Source organism: Jaculus jaculus, chromosome 10, assembly GCF_020740685.1.
Source record: "Jaculus jaculus isolate mJacJac1 chromosome 10, mJacJac1.mat.Y.cur, whole genome shotgun sequence".
NCBI lineage: Eukaryota > Metazoa > Chordata > Mammalia > Rodentia > Dipodidae > Jaculus > Jaculus jaculus.
Window position 1 is genome coordinate 12,592,400 of NC_059111.1, and position 22,775 is coordinate 12,615,174.

A 22,775-nucleotide genomic window follows, 5' to 3' on the forward strand; every position below is an offset into this window, starting at 1 on the left:
GAGGTAGGGTCTTGCCCTAGCCCAGACTGACCTGGAATTCACTATGTAGTCTCAGGATGGCCCTGAATTCACAGCAATCCTCCTACATCTGCCTCCTCAGTGCTGAGTGAATGCCTAGAAGTCATACGTTTCTGATAGCAAATCACTAAGGTTTGGATTTTGCCATGATGTAAAAATTATCATGACCAGCTTTCTTACTGAAAAACTGGCAAGGAGTACAGAGAATCTGAGTACCCTGTAATTACTCTTCCTAGAATTCATTATAGTAAAAAAGTATCTAAATATTCTAAGTAACTACTAGTAGGATCTAATCTTCATCACTTTATAATCTACTATCCTGGTTTTAACTCTGCCTTTAACCAATTTACAACTGAATCCTTTGTTGAAGAAAATTGTTATTTAATTATTTATTTATTTTTATTTTAATTTTTTTTGTTTTTTCGAGGTAGGGTCTCACTCTAGCCGTGGCTGACATGGAATTCACTATGGAGTCTCAGGGTGGCCTTGAACTCACAGTGATCCTACTACCTCTGCCTCCTGAGTGCTGGGATTAAAGGCGTACACCACCACGCCTGGCTTAATTAATTTATTTTGTTTTCATTTTTATTTTTCCAGGTAGGGTCTTGCTCTAGCCCAGGCTGACCGGCAATTCACTATGTATCTCAGGGTAGCCTCGAACTCACAGCAATCCTCCTACCTCTACCTCCCAAGTGCTGGGATAAAAGGAGTGCACCACCAGGCCCAACTTTATTTATTTGGCGGGGGGGGGGGGGGGGAGGGAGAGAGAGAGTGCACGAGCACAAGAATGGGCATGCCAGGGCCTTTAGCTACTTCAAATAAACTCCACAAGCATGTGCCACTTCGTGCATCTAGCTTTACTTAAGTACTGGGAAATTGAACCTGGGTCCTTAGGCTTCACAAGCAAGTGCCTTAAATGCTAAGCCATCTCTCCAGCCCACAACTGAATCTTAAAATTTTAATTGATCCGTAATATAAACTTTGAAATTCCTTACTTATTTCAGCTTCTGGACACCACCAATAGCCAGAATATCTATCAAATTCTTCTTGAAGAACAAAGGTAGCCACTCCAGCTGATCTGGGATCCTCTTCCATGTTGGCTAGCTCTGCAAACAGAAAAGGCAAAACTGTCCCAAGATACTCCATTTTTCCATAGATTAAAAAGTAAAGTGATTCAGTTTCTTTTGAAAGGTAGGTGAGTGTAGTGGTGAATTCTGGAGTCAAACAGAATGAGTTCAAACCTGGGCTCCATTATTTACTTATCATATGACCTTAGGCAAATTAATCTCACTCCACTGGAGTGTCCCATTTATAAATGAGACTAAAAGCTGACCTTGGAAGGTTTGTGCAAAGATTTGTTCATTCACACCAAGCCCTTAGAAAAAAAGTTTGAGCCACAGTCTGCACTAAGGAAGCAATATTAATTATCTTTCTACTCAGCTAGAAAGAAGTATGGTATTAGATCTAGAATAGGAGTTACCGATCATATGATCCAACTATTCCACCTTCCACTAAACCAAGAGCAGACCAATTTTTATCTGTTACTCTTATATTTTTGGCAAATACTTTGGAAAAAATCTTACTAAAAGAATTTTTTAAAAATCACACTGCTCGAGGTGACATATGCCTTTAATCCCAGCACTCAGGAGGCAAAAGATCAAGGCCACCCTGTAATTACATAGTGAAATACAGGTCAGCCTGACCTAGAGCAAGACCCTAACTTGAAAAACAAAACAACAACAACAAAAAAAGTCACATAGAGACTGTATAGATCAGTGCAAAGTTTAGCACGTGCAAAGCCCTAGGTTTAATCCCAACATCAAAATAAACAGGTCACAATTACAGAAGCCTTTGTATCATAGCAAAACATTTATAATATTTTCTTTGTATGTGGCTTTTTGAAATTCATCAATGCTATGATATGTCAGTAGCTCATTCCTGTTTGTCAACTAATACTCTGTCATTGATCTTAATCCATTCATCTGTTAGTGGACATTTGGGTTGCTTCTAGTTTTTAGCTATTATGACTAAATAAGATATGAACATTCTTGCATAACAGTTTTTTGTAGACCTGTGTTTCATTTTCTTCTGGGTACATACCTAGGAACAGAATGGCTAATTACTGGGGTAAATGTATGTTTAACTGTAAGAGGTATTTGCATTATTTTACACTTTTTCTTGAGGTGGAGTCTCACTCTAGCCCAGACTGACCTGGATTCACTATGTAGTCTCAGGGGAGCCTTAAACTTCTGGCAATCCTCTGACCTCTGCCCACCAAGTTCTGGGGTTAATGGCATGCATCACCATGGCCAGCTTTTTATTTTACTAGTAATGTGTGAAGGTTACAACATGTGGGGTTCTCAATCTTTCCACTTCTAGGGTAAGAGATATGTGGTGATATATTATGATTTTTAATTGTTTTTGTTTTGAGACAGGGTTTTGCTATGTTGCCCAGGCTGGTCTTGAACTCCTGGACTCAAGTGATCACCCTGCTTTTGGCCTCATGAGTGTTCAGGATACAGGCCTATGTCATTGTTGCCACACTGGCAAGTTTCAACTTAGGATTTTTGCTGGTCTTTATTTTCTTTTTTAAAACAAAGCTTTTATGGGCTGAAGAGATGGCTTAGCGGTTAAGGCATTTGCCTACAAATCCAGGTTTGACTTCCTAGGGCCCACGTAAGCCAGATGCACAAGGGGGTACACACATCTAGAGTTTGTTTGCAATGGCTGGAGGCCCTGGCATGCCCATTCTCTCCCTCCCTTTCCCTCTCTCTGCATATTTCTGTATATCTCTCTAAAATAAATAAAAATAACAAAATATTTAAAAATAAATAAATAAAAGGAAGCGTTTATTTATTTTATTTGTGTGCATGTATATGTGGGAACATGCTAGGGTTTCTCGCCACTGCAAATAAATACCAGACACATATGCCATTTTTGGTGTCCAGCTTCATGTGGATGCTACAAAAATGAAGCTGGGCATGCAGGCTTGCAAGCAAGCACCTTTAACTGTTCAGCCATTTCCCTAGCCCCACATCTGTATTTTCTATATTCTGTGTAATGAATATGCAGAATGAACCAATACTCCCTTACCCAAAAATCTGAATCAAAGTCTACTTGGAATTCAAAATTTTGGAGATTTACAATAAACCATGTATTATGTAGTATCTCCAGCAGAGCAACAAGATGAACTGTAATCTAATGCCTAACATTCCTGCAGCAAACTTAGGAGAGGACACTCTAAGCAGGATTAAGATTATAAATATCCTCGGGCCAGTTCAGGTCAGGTTTTGCTACCAAATGAGTTTAAGCCCAAAGCTAATGAAAACTAAGGTTCAGTTCTCTGGGCTCTTTGAAATCTGGAATTAATAACAGAGCCAGGATCAGTTTTCTTGTATCTTTCAACTACTATACCTTTTATATTTTATTCCTCTTTAGATATGAAGATAGGTACCACTCATTTCTATTTTCCTACCATTTATTACAGACCTCAATTATTAAGAGTTACTTATTAACTAAATTGATGATATCACCTTATCTTCCTAACAAGGGAAATTATTTGAGAGCAGAAGTTATCATTTTATATTTTTAATTCCTCTATCCTACTAGGCTAAGAAGAAGACATGCTGACTAAATCTACTTTCTACAGCAGACTTTCACTTGAAATACACAGAGGATAAATCTCTGGGCTGACAATACTTCTCCTTCCTTCCCTATCTAAACAAATATTCCCATAGCACTTTCTCTGCTTCAGGCACTGTTTTAAACATTTACAAACATTAACTCACTGAACTCTCCCGACAATCCTGTACTGACATGCAATTAATTCATTTTTGTTACAGCTGTGGAAGTCAAGAGATAAGTTAAAAGAATAAAAAAATACAACATCCGGGGCTGGAGAGATGGCTTAGCAGTTATGCGCTTGCCCATGAAGCCTAAGGACCCTAGTTCCAGGCTTGATTCCCTAGGACCCACGTTAGCCAGATGCATAAGGGGGCACACACATCTGGAGTTCATTTGCAGCAGCTGGAGGCCATGGAGTGCCCATTCTCTCTCTCTCTCTCTCTCTCTCTCTCTCTCTCTCTCTCTCTCTACCTCTTTCTCCTTCTGTCAATCTCAAATAATAAACAAAAATAAATAAAAACATTAACTTTAAAAAAACATCCTCCAGGAATCCAGTGTTCGCTACTTTAAGTTCTTCCAATCTTCATCATGGTGCTGGGAAGAAGTGACAGAGGACTGCTCAGCACTATAATATCTCTATCACACTTTCCAAGGCTCAGGGTCCATTGCAGAAGAGGTGGCGGAAAGAATATGAGCCAAAGGAAGGGTAGGGCTCCTAAGAACGTGCTTCACCAGACACAAAATGGCCTGAATATCAATGACCTCACAGTGTCTGACACTACCTACACAAGATGACCATAATAGGAGGAAAAGATCATGACATCTAAATAAAAGAGAAACTGATTGAGAGTGGGAAGGGATATGATGGAGAATGGAGTTTCAAAGGGGAAAGTCGGGGGAGGAAGGGTGGGCATTACCATGGGATATTGTTTACAATCATGGAAGTCATTAATTAAAAAGAACATACACACACACACACACACAATTCGATATTTTTAAATCTAAAAAAAAATATATAAAATTCACAAAAAGCAAAAAAAATTGTTTTTGCCAGTCTTCATAAATTCTCTATGGAAAACAATTTCACAAAAGAAAAAAAAAAAAAAAGATTTAAAAATGCCTCCTTTCGCCAGGCGTGGTGGCGCACGCCTTTAATCCCAGTGCTCGGGAGGCAGAGGTAGGAGAATTGCCGTGAGTTTGAGGCCACCCTGAGAATATAGAGGGAATTCCAGGTCAGCTTGGGCTAGAGTGAGACCCTACCTTGAAAAACCAAAAAATAAAATAAAATAAAATAAAGTGCCACCTTTCTGACTAGTATGTCAGAGCTCTGTAAGTCCCGGCCTTAGATATAACTGGCATACAATGTGCAATGCTATTGAAAGCATGAAAAAAATGGTAGAATTTTCAACACAGATTTATTAACTATTCAATCTAACATTTCTGCTGCAATTGGTTAGCTGTTCTGATTTTCTGCTGTTAAAAGACCTGTTCAACACCAAAAGGTGTACACTTTTTGAAGCAAGGTCTCACTCAAGAACAAGCTATCCTACCACAGTCTCCCTCATGATAGCACGTACCATTATACCCAGCTTTAGAAAAATGTACTTTGCTGGGAGCTGTGGTACACACCTTTAATCCCAGAACTCCCAGCAGAGGTAGGAGGATCACCAAGAGTTCAAGGCCAGCCTGAGACTACATAGTGAATTCCAGGTCAGCCTGGGCTACAGTGAGACCCTACCTTGAAACCCTCCCCCCCACCAAAAAAAAGAGGGCTTTTTGGGCTGGAGAGATGGCTCAGCCCTTAAGGCACTTGACTACAAAGCCTAACATCCTGGCTTGGTTTCCCCATAAAGCCAGATGCACAAAGTGGTACATGCACCTGGAGTTTGTTTGAAGAGGACCTGGTACACCCATTCTCATTCTCTTTCTTCTTGCAAAATAAGTCAATAAAAAAATTTTTTTGGTTGTTTGTTTTTTTTTTTTTTTTAATTTTTTTATTTACTTATTTGAGAGTGACAGACAGAGAGGAGGAGGAGGAGAAGAGAGAGAGAGAGAGAGACAGGGAGAGAATGGGCACGCCAGTGCTTCCAGCCACTGCAAACGAACTCCAGATGCGTGCGCCCCCTTGTGCATCTGGCTAATGTGGGTCCTGGGGAACTGAGCCTCGAACCGGGGTCCCTAGGCTTCACAGGCAAGCACTTAACCACTAAGCCATCTCTCCAGCCCTTGTTTTTGTTTTTTGAGGTAGGGTCTCACTCTAGCTCAGGCTGACCTGGAATTCGCTATGTAGTTTCAGGGTGGCCTCAAACTCACAGTGGTCCTCCTACCTCTGCCTCCCAAGTGCTGGTGTTAAAGGCATGTGCCACCAAGCCCAGCCTTACTTTATTTTTTAAATATTTATTCATTCATTTATTTGACAGAGAAAAGGGGAGGGGGGAGGAAAAGAGAAGGGGGGAGAGAATGGATGTGTCAGGGCCTCCAGGCAATCCAAACTCCAGATGTGTGCACCACCTTGTGCATCTGGCTAACATGGGTCCTGGAGAATTGAACCTGGGTCATTTGGCTTTGCAGGCAAATGCCTTAACAGCTAAGCCATTCCTCCAGCCCTTACAGGGTCTTCTGATACAGCCCACACTGTCCTAGAACTTATGTTCCTCATGCCTCAACCTCCTTAGTGCTGGGATTATAAACAACATATATCACCGTTGTAGGCCAATTTGGGAAATACTTTTCATGTATCTTTGAGATGCAATAGGTGGAATTTTTGGATTAACTACTAGATATAAGGAGCCAACTGTTCATATTACATTGCTAGCCATAAAGAAGTTAATGCATTTTATTGATTTTATTGATTAAGTGAATAATTTGGAGAAAGTTCTCGATTCCTGCTCAGGGTGCTATTAATGCTAATTGTACAGATATAGGCTTAGAAATTATGATCCTCATAATAAAAGTTGTGTTGTTAATATATCATTGCAAAATAAAATAACTCATCTTTCAGTGAGTTCAACATCCACCACCAAAGGCTGGGCAGAATCTCTGGGATGACAGAGTGAGTTGCAGGTCAGCCTGACTACAGTGAGACCCTACCTTGAGAAAACAAAAAGAAAAGAATTCAGGAAAGTCAGTCTGAAGAACTATGCCTTACCATTGTGTACATAGGTGAGCCTCCTTTCTTCTCTAGTTACGATGTTGGATATCCAGATATCACTGCTATGTATAAAAGCAATCCAGTCTGGATCAGCAGGGCATAATTTTGGGTCCATCCGTATGTTTGGACAACTAGTTTCCACTAAATTGGGCCGTAAAGGTTGTTGCTAGAAAAGTAGACCAGATTTCATGATAGCTACCAGGCTGACATATACCCATCTGTTCGCTAGCATTCTTCCTACAACATAAATGATATTTCTAGGTGAAATGTTAAATATAACAATTACTTCCCAGAAAAAATATACTTGTGCTGCTAAGCATTAACTTATAAGTGACCCATTTTTTTTCAGCAATGGATACAAAAAGCTAAAGGTAACAGATAATGTATTACATTTGCAGTGGCTAGAGGCACTGTCACACTCATTCTTTTCCTCCCTCCCTCTCTCGTTCTCTATCAAATAAATAAATAAAAATAAAACACTCAAAATGAAGAAACAGAAAAAAAAAAATTGGTTAGGGGCTGGAGAGATGGTTCAGCAGTTAAGGCTTGCCTGCAAACCCAAAGAACTCAGGTTTGATCCTCCAGGTACCATGTAAGCCAGATGCACAAGGTGGTCCAAGCATCAGGAGTTTGTTGCCATTTGCATTGGCTGACGGCCCTGGGGTGCCCATTCTCTCTCTATTTCTCAAAGAATAATAACAACCAAAAAGGGGGGGGGGGAGTCAGGTGTAGTAGCACATGCCTTTAATCCCAGCACTACCCCAGCAGAGGTAGGAGGATCACTGTGAGTTTGAGGCCACCCTGAGACTCTACAGTAAATTCTAGGTTTGCCTGTGTGAACCTTACATTGAAAAACAAACAAACAAACGAACAAAAAAGAATTGGTTAGTAGATGGGAGTGGTGGTGCATGCCTTTAATTCCAGCACTTGGGAGGCAGAGGTAGGAGGATTGCCATGAGTTTGAGGCCACCCTAAGACTATATGGTGAATTATTCCAGGTCAACTTGGGCTGGAAAGGCATGGGGCAGGCATATGAAGCAGCCAGGGTTGTTTTTCGAGGCAGGGTCTCGCTTTAGCTTAGGCTAATTTGGAATTCACTATGTAGTCTCAGGGTGGCCTTGAACTCATGGTGATCCTCCTACCTCTGTGCTGGGATAGTGCTGGAATGAAAGGCATGTGCCACCATTCCCGACTGGCTTCTCTCTCTGCCTGGTCCTTTAAGAGGGGGGCAACTCAAAAAATATTAAAAAAAAAAAAAAAAAAAGGGCTGGAGAGATGGCTTAGCGGTTAAGCGCTTGCCTGTGAAGCCTAAGGACCCCGGTTCGAGGCCCGGTTCCCCAGGACCCACGTTAGCCAGATGCACAAGGGGGAGCGCACATCTGGAGTTCGTCTGCAGTGGCTGGAAGCCCTGGCTCGCCCATTCTCTCTCTCTCCCTCTATCTGTCTTTCTCTGTCTGTCACTCTCAAATAAATAAATAAAAAATGAACAAAAAATATTTAAAAAAAAAAAAAAGAGGGGGCCAATTTCTTCTACCATTATGGAACTTCCCCTGGATCTAAAGCTTCAATAAGTATCACTTCCTTCATAACTGTGATTGGTTTGGAAGTTCATCTCAGTGAGTCTGAGGATGTCTACCACAGTCCCTCATGAGCTTGAGCTCAACAATTAGAACAGACTGGTGGTCTGGTTTGAATATGAAATTTTCCCCACAGGCTCAGGTGTTTTAGCACTTGGTCTCCAGCTGTTTGGGAAGACCGTAGAACCTTTAGGAGATGGAGCCTTGCTGGAGGAAGTGGATCCACCGAAGTTTTATAGCCTGGCCCCACTTCCAGTTTCCAGACAGCTGGCTTCGGTTCCGACTGCCATGTCTTCCCCATTATAATGGAAGGTCTCCCCTAGTATTGTAAACTGCAAGAAATCCCTCTTTCTCTAAGCTGCTCCTTGTCAGATATTCGGTCACAGCAGCATGTAAAGTCACTAATACAACTGGCTAGCCAGTGAGCTCTGGGGATCCACCTGTCTCGTTTCTGCATATCAGCACTGAGATTACAGGGGCACGCCACCACAGCCAGCATTAGTGTGGGTATTGTTGACATAACTCAGGTTCTGGTGTTTGCAATGCAAGAGTTATACTGACTGAGCTATCACCTCAGACCTAAAAATTATCTTTTAAAGTCACCAGAGGGCTGGAGAGATGGCTTAGTGGTTAAGGTGCTTGCCTGCAAAGCCAAAGGACCTCAATTTGATTCCCCAGGACCTACGTAAGCCAGATGCTCAAGGTGGCACATGTGTCTAGAGTTTGTTTGCAATGACTAGAGGCCCTGGAGCACCCATTCTCATTCTTTCACTCTCAAAAATAAATAAATAAAACCAATATATAATATAGTTACCAGAAAAGCTGTTAAAATGTTGAAACTGAAAACTGGTATTACTTTATTAGTCTGTAATAGTACTTTTTTTATGAGAGTGAATGAGCGAGCCAGGGCCTCCTGCCACACAATCAGACTCCAGACAGGTGAGCCACTTTGTGCACATGTGCGACCTTACATGCTTGTGTCACCTTGTGTGGCTTACGTGGGGTCTGGAGAGTTGAACATGGGTTGCTAGGCTTCACAGACAAGCACCTTAACAGCTAAGCCTTCTCTTCATCCCTACTTTGTTATTTTTAATATTTCATTTGTTTGTTTATTTATTTGGGAGAGGCAGATAGAGAAAGAATGGGCTCACCAGGGCCTCCAATAACAAATTCCAGATGCATGTGCCACCTTGCGCAGCTGGCTCATGTTGGTGCTACGGTTCAAACTGGGTCACCAGTCTTTGCAGGCAAGCACCTTAGCTGCTAAGCCATCTTTCCAGCCCCTACTTTCTTACTTTCATTACAACCATACTCAAGTTTTTCTTTTATTTATTAATCATTTTTCTGAATTGGGCACAAATAAGCTTTAAGTCCTAAGCAGACTTAATAAGCAGTAACTTAAACTTACAGTAAATCCATGTGGCCCTCCATCTTTTACATGGTAAATTCCACTACCAGCTTGAAACAGAAATGTCCCACTGCCTTGGTGGTAGTCATAAGAAGCAATTCCAACTGTTCCAATGCGTTTTCTTTCTCTTAAAAGCTCTTCTTCCCGAGAATACATGCCATAGTCCAGGGTTGCCTAAGACAAAAGGAAAGTTACCTACTCAGTCTTCTGAAAATAAGCCTGTACTCCTCGCACTGAAACCCCAACATTTCTAATATCAGGAAATCTACAGTTAATACTCAAAAATGTGCCAGATTTAAGATTTAGCAGATGAACTTCAGAAAGTCTCCTGAGTCACTGAAATGGTCACTGCAAACATTAGCCGTCAAGGAAAAGGGCTCATCATCCTAGCAGTCAGGGCTATCGGCAACCTAACTGTAATTCTACAAAATGTTCTTACAACTAGTGAGTGCAGAAGTTTCAGGATTCAAGACCAATATATAAGAAATCATTTGCATGTCACTATCCTAACAATGAGCAATTTAACAATGAAATTAAGATAACTCCAGGGACTGGGGAGGTAGCTTAGCACTTAGTCACTTGACTGAAAAACCTGATGACCCTGGTATGATTTCCCAATACCTTTTTTTTTTTTTTTTTTTGAGGTAGGGTCTCACTCTGGTCCAGGCTGACCTGGAATTAACTCTGTAGTCTCAGGGTGGCCTTGAACTCACAGCGATCCTCCTACCTCTGCCTCCCGAGTGCTGGGATTAAAGGTGTGCGACACCACGCCCGGCTCCCAATACCTATGTAAAGCCAGATACACAAAGTGAAGTTTGTTTGCAGTGGCAAGAGGCCCTAGTACATCCATATTATCTTTCTGATTCTCTCTCTCTCTCTCTCTCTCTCAAAACAAAAAAGCTGGGTGTGGCTACACACGCCTTTAATCCCAGCACTCCAGAGGCTGGGGTAGGAGGATCACAGTGAGAACTCCACAGTGAATTCTAGGTCAGCCTGGGCTAGAATGAAACCTTAAGTTGGGGGGGAGGGGTAAGAAGTAGGGAGAGGGGGAAAAGAAAGAAAGTTAGGCATGATAGCACATGCCTTTAATTCCAGCTCCTGGGAGTCAGAGGTAAGAGGACTGCTGTGAGTTCAAGGCCAGCCTGTGACTTCAGAAGGAGTTCCAGGTCAGCCTGGACTAGAGTGAGACCCTACATCAGGGGGAAAAAAAAAAAAGATATATAAAATATATCTGTATATTAAAAAAGGCTGAGGAGATGGCTCAATGGTTAAGGCACTTCCTATAAAGCCTAACCACCTGGGTTCAGTTCCCTGACTACCCACATGAAGCCAGATGCACAATGTGGCACATGCTCCATCTAGAGTTTGTTTGCAGTGGGTAGAAGCTCTGGTGGGTCCACTCTTTCTATTCTTCTCCACCCCCACCCCTGCAAAATAAGTAAGTAAATAAATTAAAAAAAAAAGAACCACCACCAAAACAAAATAAAACAAAACAAAAAAAACCCTTCATTTAAATTGTGAAGGGGGATCCTCCAGTCTATAACTCCCAAGTGCTACACTAGGCCTGGATTTTTACCTCTCTATGTGACCAGGGTTGCCTTCCTTCTCATGATTCTTCTGCCTTGCTTTCCAGGTCCAACACTGGCATGTAAAGGGTTCATTCATATAGTGTGTGTTTCTGGCCTGTGTTCTCTGTATTGTCCGAAAATTCTACTCTTGGGCCAATAGCATGGTTAGTTTCATTTCCAAAGAAATATAAGCAACTTAGATATTTGCAGTGCCTCATTGAAATATTTTTTAATTTTTATTTTTATGGTGGTTCAAATGCAAACCCCAAACCCAAATTTGTGTCTACTTTAAATTAAAGAATAGGATAGGGGCTGGAGAAATGGCTTAGCCATTAAGGTGTTTGCCTACAAAGCCAAAGGATCCCAGTTCGATTCCCCAGGACCCAAGTTAGCCAGATGCACAAGGGGGTGCATGTGTCTGGAGTTCATTTGCAGTAGCTGGAGGCCCTGACACACCCATTCTTTCTTTCTCTCTCAAATAAATAAAATATATTTTAAAAAGCCAACCAAACAAACAAAAAAAGCATAGGATAAACCAAAAAAACAAAAAAAGCTAGGCATGGTGGTGCATGCCTTTAATCCCTGTACTCAGGGGGCAGAGGTGGGAGGATCATTGTGAGCTCAAGGCTACCTTGAGACTCCATAGTGAATTCCAGGTCAGCCTGAGCTAGAGTGATAGAGCCCCTACCTAGAAAAGCCACAAAAATAAATAAAATGAGCCGGGCGTGGTGAGTAAGTAAATAAATAAATGAAATGAAATAAATTGTTGTCAAGGGCTAGGGCTGAATCTCAATTGTAGAGAATCTGCCAAGTGTACATAAGACCCTGGGTTTCATCACAAGCACTGAAAAAATTAAACATGACAAGAAATACTTAGGAATAAATTTAATGAAATGTAAGACTTACATACAGAAAGCTATTATTAAAAAAGAGTAAAGAAGATCTAATTAAATGGAAAGGTATTTTATGTGTAAGGATCAGAAGAGTCAACAGAATGCCTATCGAAAGTCCAGGAGGTGAAGGGACACTTCTACACTGGCTCCCTGGTTAAGTTACCTGTCTTCCTGATCAGGGAAGATACAGAGACCCAGACAACAACAACAAAAATTAGTGTACAGTCTCAAACAGGAGAGTCACAACTGAGGAAAAAAATCAGTCCTCCTGGCTTCCCAAAGAAGGGAAAACTACTTGGCCAGCACAGCCCTGACTCATCCTAACAGACAACACCAGTATTGGAGAAGCTATAGAGGTGCTCCTAGGTCCTTTAGAGAGCCATTAAGTGACCTCCAACATTAATCCTTGATTAAATTTTGGCTACCAAGCTGGGCATGGTAGTGCCTGCCTTTAATCCCAGCACTTGGGAGGCAGAGGTAGGAGGGATTGCCATGAGATCAAGGTCATACACACTACATAGTGAATTCCAGGTCAGCCTGGGCTAGAGTGACATCCTACCTCAAAAGGCAAAAACAAAATGAAACAAACAAAAAATTGGCTATGTGCTTGGTCTTAAAACACTCAGAGTCAAATGTATAACCAAAGATAAAGGGATACCTCAATTACATGAATGGCCAATATATTATAAGTTACACAAGAGCTTTCCAAGAGGGGAAACAAACAAGGTTTTAAGACATGTTGTCTCCATCTCTAATAGTTATAATTCTATAAGGAAAAACAATTATAGATGTCAAAATTTTCAAATGTAAAATATGTATGGATGACTCTGACCAAGAGTCAATTTAGAAGACTTCCTTACACTGGGAACAATGGTAAATCTCTTCTACCTTGTGTGAGAACATCATTAAGTCCTAAGGCCAAAAAAAAGTTGAAGGGCCTCTTTTTTCCAAACATGGAAAAATTCATTTACATAACATTCCTATAAAATACTAAGAGAGGGGGTAGTCATGAGCCCTAAGGGTATAACATCTACTGCTATCTGGCTCAATGTGTTTACTATGCTCACCAAACTGCCCAGTAAGCACTTCTCTTAATGTTCATACCCATATATTAATGCTACTCTCACTTTTGGTAGAGAACCTTCTCTTTTCAGATGGCAGTGACCTTGGGATGACTCAAAAGGCATCATGGTGCTGGAAAGAAGTGACAGGAGTGCTCAGTACTGCAATATCTCTATCACACCTTCCAAGGCTCAGGGTCCATTGCAGAAGAGGAGGTGGGAAGAATTTAAGAGCCATAGGAAGGGTAGGACTCCTTACAACATGCTCCTCCAGACACAAAAGGGCCTGGATATCCATGACCTCACAGTGCCTGACACTACCTGCACAAGACCATCGTAATAGGAGGAAAAGATGATGACATCAAAATAAAAGAGAGACTGACTGAGAGGGGGAGGGGATATGATGGAGTTTCAAAGGGGAAAGTGGGGGGGGAGGGAAGGAATTACCATGGGGTATTATCTATAATTATGGAAGTTGTCAATAAAAAAGTAAATTAAAAAATAAAATAAAATAGCAAGAGAGAGAGCTGAAGAGATGGCTTAACAGTTAAGGCGCTTGCCTACAAAGCCAAAGGACCTAGCTAGGTTCCATTCCACAGTACCCACGTAGGCCAGATGCATCTGGAGTTTGTTGGCAGTGGCTGGAGACCCTGAAGTGCCCATTATCATTCATTCTCTCTCTCCCTCTCTCTCACAAATAAATAAATTAATTAATTAAAAAAATAAAATAGTAAGAGACAAGTTGGGGAAATGGCTCAGTGGATAAAGTGTTTGCCACTCAAACCTGAGTACATGAGTTCAGACCCTCAGGCCACACATAAAAATTAGAAGATGGGCTGGAGAGATGGCTTAGTGGTTAAGGCGCTTGCCTTCAAAGCCAAAGGACCCAGGTTCGACTCCCCAGGACCCATGTAAGCATGATGCACAAGGTGGTGCAAGCATCTGGAGTTCACTTGCAGTGGCTAGAGGCCCTGGCATGCCCATTCTCTCTCTCTCTCTCTCAAACAAAACAAAACAAACAAACAAAAAAAGTTGGAAGTTACATTGGGCCTCTGTGGCTGAGATGGGAGGTGGAGGCAGGAGAATTTCCCAAAAGCTCATGGACCAGCTAGCCTGGAGAACATGAGGTAAATAACAATGAGAATAAGAGATCCAGCTTCAAACAAAGCACAAAGCAAAGACCAGCACCCAAAACTTGTCCTCTGACTGTCACATGCAAGCCGTGGAACATGCATAACATCACTTATACATACATAAAGACATATATATGCACACATCAAAAAAAAAACAAAACAAAAAAACAGTCGGGCGTGGTGGCGCACGCCTTTAATCCCAGCACTTGGGCGGCAGAGGTAGGAGGATCGCCATGAGTTCAAGGCCACCCTGAGACTACAGAGTTAATTCCAGGTCAGCCTGGACCAGAGTGAGACCCTACTCAAAAACAAAACAACAACAACAAAAAAAAACAGTCGGGCGTGGTGGCACACGCCTTTAACTCCAGCACTTGGGAGGCAGAGGTAGGAGGATCGTTGTGAGTTTGAGGCCATCCCGAGAATAGATAGTGAATTCCAGGTCAGCCTGGGCTAAAGTGAGACTCTACCTCTAAAGACCAAAAAAAGGTGCTGGAGAGATGGCTTAGCAGTTAAGCACTTGCCTGTAAAGCCTAAGGACCCCAGTTCGAGGATGGGCTTGCCAGGACCCACGTTAGCCAGATGAACAAAGGGGCGCATGCATCTGAAGTTCCTTTGCAGTGGCTGGAGACCCTGGTATGCCTTCTCTCTCTGCACCTCTTTCTCTGTCTGTCACTCTCAAATAAATAAATAAATAAAAATAAACAATAAAATAAAGAAACAAAAGAAAATAAAGATGAAGAATGATTGGGGAAAATTCCTGGCATTGACTTCTGACCTCCATATACATGCACATACATGTACCTGCACATATAATGCCAGTGGGCCAAAAGATATTAAACAAATTTAAATCTGTAAGCTCACGAAGCTACAAAAAAAAAAAAAAAAAAAAGAAAAAGAAAAAGATTTCTGGGGCTGGAGAAATGGCTCAGCAGTTAAAGATGCTTGTTTGCACAGCCTGATGAGCCAGGTTTGATTCCCTAGTACCTACATAAGCCAGATAAACACATTAGCACATGAATTTGGAGTTCATCTGCAGTCGAAAGACACCCTGGTGTGCTCATTCTTTCTTTCTGTCTGTCTCTTCCTACTTGCAAATATATAAACTACTAATCAGGGCTGGAGAGATGGCTCAGTGGTTAAAGACTCTTGTTTGTACAGCCTGCTGGCCTGGGTTTAATTCCCCAGGACTCATGTAAAGGCAGATACACAAAGTAGCACATATATCTGGAGTCCATCTGCAGAGGCAGGAGGCCCTTGATGCACCCATTCTCTCTTTCTTAAATAAGTAAATAAATACAAATTTCTGTTTATAGAAGTAGTTCAGGTAATAAATAATAAAATAGGGCTGGAGAGATGGCCTAGCGGTGAAGCGCTTGCCTGTGAAGCCTAAGGATCCCGGTTCGGGGCTTGATTCCCCAGGACCCACGTTAGCCAGATGCACAAGGGGGTGCACGCGTCTGGAGTTCGTTGGCAGTGGCTGGAGGCCCTGGCTCGCCCATTCTCTCTCTCTCTCTCTCTGTCACTTTCAAATAAATAAATAAAAAATAAACCAAAATAAACCAAAATAAAATATGTCTGATGGTTAATACTAATTATCATTTTGCCTTGATTTAAAACTGTCACGGAAACACACCTCTGGATGTTGTCTATGAGGGTGTTTCCAGAAATGTTAAACTGAAGAGAGAAGACCCAACCTGAAAGTGGCAGCACCTTCCCATGGGCAGAGATTCCAGGCTGAAAGAAAATGCCAAAGTGAGCTCAGTACCAGCCTCCTCCCTCTCTGCTTCCTGATGGGAGACGCAGTGTGACTAGCCATCATGCTCCTGCTGTCATGCCTGCCCCAATGGGATGTACTATCAATCTGTGAGCCAAAAAACTTGTTCCTTCCTTTTGTCAGGTATTTTACACAGCAACAAGAGAAGGAACTAATACAATCTCCAATTTAAGATCCCTAGTAGGGCCAGGCATGGTGCCACATGCCTTTAATCCCAGCACTCGGGAGGCAGAGGTAGGAGCATCACCATGAGTACAAGGCCACCCTGAGACTACAAAGTGAATTCCAGGTCAGCCTGGGCTAGAGTGAGACCCTATCTTGAAAAAATAAATAAATTAAATTAAATTAAAATCCATAGTATCCCTAGTAGGGGGCTGGAGAGATGGCTTAGTAATCAAAGGCATTTACTTGCAAAGCATGCAGGCTCAATTCAATTCCCCAGTGCCTATGTAAAGACAGATGCACAAAGTAGTGCATGTGTCTGGAGTTCATTTGCACAGGCAGGAAGTCCTTGCATGTTCATTCTCTTTCTCTCACATAAAATATTTTTTTTAATTCCTAGTAAATTAATAGATCTATACAATGATCAGAGAATGCTAACATCATTAGGAAACAAGGTTTATATGTGTCCTTTGAAGTTCATCTCTACTTCAAATATAAAGCTCCAGTTGCTTTTTTGTTTTTCGAGGTAGGGTCTCACTCTGTAGCCCAGGCTGACCTGGAATTTACTATGTAGTCTCAGGGTGGCCTCGAACTCACGATGATCCTCCTACCTCTACCTCCCAAGTGATGGGATTAAAGGCGTGCGTCACCATGCAAGGCTTCCAGTTGAATGCCTGTTTGGATATAAATGTATCTGAAAATATACTCAAAAAAAAAAAAAAAATCACAGAAATAACAATATTACCTACCTGAAAAAGATCCAAAAGAGGCTTCCAAGAGAGCATTAAGACTGCTCCTCTGTTGATGGTTTTTGGGATTTCAGAATAAAATAGTGTATTTTCTCTGTTCTCACCAGACATGGCTAAGAGAAACAACAAAGGTTTGTTATTTTTTTCAGTGTTATTACAAGCACAAAAGAAAAGATATAATGTCTTCCACATCATGTAGTATTTCCCAGGACCTATAATGAGGTGAATAAACAGGATATGCACATGCCTCATGCCATGGACCTTGTCCTGGACAAAAACATGATGTCAATCAGGAATAGTGACACATGCATACCTGTAATGCTAGGGCTTGGGAGGTGGAGGCCATCAGGAGCTTGAGACCATCTTGGGCTAAATGAAACCCTGTCTCAAGAAAGCCTAAGGAAAAACAATAACTACAAAGTATCAAAGCTTCACAGAAGGAGGTTCAGATTTCCCTTTTCAGTCTGACTTAAGATTAATAAACTATTTCCTTTTCTCAATTTCTTAAGCTAATTATTTAGAAACAAGTTTAACCAACAGTTCCATGACTAATAAGGCCTTTGTAGTCTCAATTAAGTACACTGAGGAAGCCGGGCATGGTGGCGCACGCCATTAATCCCATCACTTGGGAGGTAGAGGTAGGAGGATCATCGTGAGTTCGAGGCCACCCTGAGACTACATAGTGAATTCCAGGTCAGCCTGGGCTACAGAGTGAGACCCTACCTCGAAAAACAAACACTGTACTGCAAAACCGTTGTGTTTGTTTCATATTGTCGTCTGTGAAATTAAAGAATATTTGATTAAAAAAAAAGAACACTGAGGGGCTAGAGAGATGGCTTAGCAGTTAAGGTGATTGCCTGCAAAGCCACAGGACCGAGGTTCAGTTCTCCAAGACCCACATAAGCCAGATAGATGCACAAGGTGGTGCATGTGTCTGGAGTTCATGTGCAATGGGTGGATGCCCTGGCATGCCCATTCTCTCTCTCTCTCTCTTTTCTTTTTTTGGTTTTCAAAGTAGGGGCCTTGCTGTAGTCCAGGCAGACCTGGAATTCACTACGTATTCTCAGGCTGACCTCATACTCATGGTGATCCTCCTACCTCTGCCTCCCAAGCACTGGGATTAAAAACATGCGCAACCACAACCAGCCCCTCTCTCTTTTTTTTTTAATTTAATTAATTAATTAATTTGAGACAGAGGGGGGAGATAAATAGGCAGAGAGAGAGAGAATGGGTGATCATGGGCCTACAGCTACTGCAAACAAACTCCGGATGCATGCACCCTCTTGTGCGTCTGGCTTACATGGGTCCTGGGAAATTGAACCTGGGTCCTTTGGCTTTGCAGGCAAGTACCTTAACCGCTAAGCCATCCCTTCAGCCCGGCCTCTCTCTCTTTTTTTTTGTTTTTGGTTTTCTGAGGTAGGGTCTCACTGTAGCCCAGGCTGACCTGGAATTCACTATGGAGTCTCAGGATGGCCTCGAACTCACGGCGATTCTCCTACCTCTGCCTCCCGAGTGCTGGGATTAAAGGCGTGCGCCACCACGCCCGGCTCTGGCCTCTCTCTTAAATAAAAATAAAAAATAAAAATAATAGAAGTCATTGAGGTTAAAACATTGTAGGATTTGGTGAAAATCTTTGTATTTTTGTTGGACAAAAACAAGTCTTCATTAAAATTTTCCAGTGGGGTAGAGAGATGGGTTAGTGGTTAAGGTGCTTGCCTGCAAAGCCCAAAGACCCAGGATCACCTCCCCAAGATCCATGTAAGCCAGATGCACAAGGTAGTGCTTGCATCCATCGTTCATCTGCAGTGGATAGAGGCCCTGGCACACCCATTCTCTCTATATATCGGCCTCTTTTTCTCTCCCTTTCTTGCAAATAAATAAGTAAACAAAAACTGTCCAAAAAAAAAGGCTTGCTGAGTCTGTTTTGTGAAATGAGGCAATAATGCAAAAGAGGGTCACAGCAGTATGCAGACTGAGCTATGAACACAACAGAAGAACACTGGCTTTGAGAATGGGAAACAAAGAAAACCTGCACACAACAAAACCAAGCCTCCTACCACAGGCCACTTCTGAAGGGCTAAGGGAAGGAGGAGGAATAACTACACACAAGAAGTTCTCTTTCAGGTGGAGCAGGTCCCCAGGCCATTTCTGATGAGGTGGCAGCAGCAGGGCAGGCTTGGCAGGCAGCCCTGCAAAGGCTGGGGATGAGCTCTCAAATATTTGCATCATGAGCAGGAGAGACGGTTTAATGGTTAAGGAGCTTGCCTACAAAGTCTAAGGGCCCAGGTTTGATTCCCCTGTGCCAGGTAAAGCCAGATGCACAGTGGTGATACATTTGGAGTTCATTTGCAATGGCTGGAGGCCCTGGTGCATGTGTATTCTTATTTTCTCTCCTCTCCCCTCTCCCTGCAAATAAAATAATTTGGGGCTGGAGAGATGGCTTGTTAAGATGCTTGCTTACAAAGCCAAAGGACCATGGTTAGATTCCTCAGGACCCATGTAAGCCAGATGCACAAAGTGGCACATGTGTCTAGAGTTTGTTTGCAGTGGCTGGAGGCCCTGGCGTGCCCATTCTCTCCCCCTGCCTTTCTCGCTCAAATAAATAAATATATTTAAAAAAAATAAAAGATATTCTTTCTCTCTCTACCTCTCCCTGTCTTAAAAAAAATCAAAATAAAAATATTTTTTAAGTATGTATTTACATTTTCCTTTATCCCCCTGCACCTGTTTGTTCAAATCTTTTAGTTTGTGCTTTCTACTGAAGTAAAAGGCAAGACATCACCTGGCATTTACTTCAGTATTTGATTTGGTCAAATCTGTTTTGTGTTCTCCAGGGTTATTTACAGAAGTAAGATTGTGTTCACCTATCTATACAATTCATATATTATCAGAACTTCAAGGTTGAGACAGGAGGACCACCACAAGTTTGAGGCCAGTAGGGATAACACAGGACGTTTTAGGTTAGCTAGGGACACAGCACCAGACTTGGTCTCAAAAACAAACAGCCATGTGTAGTGGTGCACATCTTTAATTGTACCACTGAGGGGCTGGAGGAGTGGCTTAGCGGTTAAGAAGCTTGCCTGCAAAGCCAAAGGACCTTGGTTTGATTCCCCAGGACCCACGCAAGCCAGATGCACAGGGTGGCACATGCATCTGGAGTTCCTTTGCAGTGGCTGGAAACCCTGGTGTGCCTATTCTCTCTCTCTCCATCTCTTTCCCTCTCTCAAATAAATAAATAAAAATATTAAAAAAAAATTGTACCACTGGGGAGAGGCTGAGGCAGGAGGACTGCTGTGAGCTCCAGATCAGCCTGGGTTAGAGTGTGACTCTGCCTCAAAATAAAGCAAAACAAAACCCCCAACTAACCTACAAATAGTGATGACATTTTTTCTTAGCTTTCTAAGAGTATTTAATCCTCAAATATTTAAGCTAAAAAAACCCCAAACCATTTAAAACTAGTTCTCACCTATCCTAAAATGAGTGCACATTCACCATTCACCTAAGGAGATCAAGTAGTTTCTCTACTTTTTCTTTTTTTGGTTTTTCAAGGTAGGGTCTCATTCTGGTCCAGGCTGACCTGGAATTATAACTATGTAGTCTCAAACTCATGGCAATCCTTCTACCTCTGCCTCCCAAGTGCTAGGATTAAAGGCGTACACCACCAAGCCTGGCTCTACTTCCTATCTTTTTAAAACTTTATGGCTGGGCGTGGTGGTGCATGCCTTTAATCCTAGCACTCGGGAGGCAGAGGTAGAAGGATTGCCATGAGTTTGAGGCCACCCTGAGACTCCATAGTGAATTCTAGGTCAGCCTGGGCCAGAGTGAGACTCTACCTAGAAAAACAAACAAACAAACAAACAAACAAAAAACCAAAAAACTTTATTTACTTAACTTATATGAGAGAAAGAAGTAAAGAAAGAATGGGCATGCCAGGGCCTCTTTTTGCTGCAACTGAACTCTAGACACATTTACCATTATGTGCATCTGACTTTATGTGGGTACTGGGTAACTGAACCCAGGCTGGCAGGCTTTGAAAGAAAATTCCCTTAGTGGGGTATGGTGGTGCACACTTTTAATCCTACGACTCAGGAGGAAGAGGTAAAAGATCACTGTGAGTTCTAGGTCAGCCTGGGCTAGAGTGAAACCTTGCCTCAAAAAAAACCTTTAAAGGGGCTGGAGAGATGGCTTAGCGGTTAAGCGCTTGCCTGTGAAGCCTGAGGATCCCGGTTCAAAGCTTGATTCCCCAGGACCCATGTTAGCCAGATGCACAAGGGGGAGAATGCGTCTGGAGTTCGTTTGCAGCGGGTGGAAGCCCTGGCGTGCTTATTCTCTCTCTCTCTCTCTCTCTCAAATAAATAAAAATAATAAAAATTAAAAAACAAATCTTTAAAGGACTGGAGAGATGGCTTAGTAGTTAAGGTATTTGCCTGCAAAGCCAAAAGACCCAGGTTTGATTCCCTAGGACCCACATAAGCCAGATGCACAAGGTGGTGCATGCATCTGGAGTTTGCTTGCAGTGGCTGGATGCCCTGGCATGCCCATTCTCTCTATCCCTCCCTCCTCTCTATGCGCTCCCTGCTCGCTCGCGTGTGCGCTCTCTCTCTCTCTCTCTCTCTCTCTCAAATAAATAAATAACCTTTTAAAAAAATATTATTTTCCAGAAAGAGGCAGAGAGATAGAGAGAGAGGAAGAATGAGAATGAATGGGTTCGTCAGGGCCTCCAGCCACTGCAAACAAACTCCAGACTATGTGCCCCTTGTGCATCTGGCTTATGTGGTACTGGAGAATCGAATCTGGATCCTTTGTTTTGCAGGCAAATGCTTTAACCGCTTAAAGCCATCTCTCCAGCCCATAAATAACCTTTAAAAAGGTTAAAAAGGTTGGGAGGCAGCGGTAAGAGAATCGCCATGAGCTCAAGGACACCCTGAGACTACACAGTTTAATTCCAGGTCAGCCTGAGCTGCAATGAAACCCTACCTCAAACAAAATAGGGGTGGTGAAAAGGCCTAACTGAGGTCAGGGGAAGATATTGAGTAAAGGAAAGGTAAAGGGAGGGCTAATCAAAATCTAAGAGGATATAAATAAGTCATATGGAAATCTACTTTTTGGGACAATGGAACACACAGGAGCCATAGATTGTTACTAGAAAATTTTCAGTGCCAGGAATGGGATACCTCCAGTGACTTGTTGGCCAGGGAGGTCCCTGATGCCCCCAAAACATTACAGGCTATTGCCGAGGCCCTTGGCTTCCCAACAGAAAGAGATGGTAAGACACTATTGCTGAAGACTCCACATATTTGGGCATCAAGGCCACTGAGAAGTCCTCCTGGAACTGAGCTGAAAACCTCCTCCATGTAGAACAGCTGACAGAAAGCTGGAAAAAGCCATGCTGCATGTAGCTCAATGGGAGAGAGAGAAATCACCAGTGAAGATATTCAACAGTGGACACTGCAAGCCTTATATTTGGCCAGCTAGGCCAAATGAGCCAACTGATGCAACAGTGACATGTCTGTTATGGGGGAAACCAACTGCCCTCTAATTTGACTAGAGGCCTGCGCCATGGGAGGGGAATACATCCCTGATACTGAAAACTTAAAACAGGGGTAGTCATGAGCCCTAAGTGCGTAACATCTGCTGCTGTCTGGCTAAATGTATAT

The 22,775-nt window shown here is 42.4% G+C and overlaps 1 protein-coding gene across 2 annotated transcripts in view; it reads right to left on the minus strand.

Moving 5' to 3' along the window:
• Positions 1–22,775, minus strand: part of Dpp8 (dipeptidyl peptidase 8) — a 75,183-nt gene that overhangs the window by 39,071 nt on the left and 13,337 nt on the right. For both annotated transcript variants that reach the window (XM_045160213.1, XR_006639302.1), the window contains exons 4-7: positions 17,119–17,231; positions 9,779–9,952; positions 6,791–6,959; positions 1,014–1,124 (exon numbers count right to left, since the gene is read on the minus strand). In XM_045160213.1, the coding sequence (XP_045016148.1) occupies positions 1,014–1,124; positions 6,791–6,959; positions 9,779–9,952; positions 17,119–17,231 (567 nt within the window). The remainder of the gene's footprint in view (positions 1–1,013; positions 1,125–6,790; positions 6,960–9,778; positions 9,953–17,118; positions 17,232–22,775) is intronic.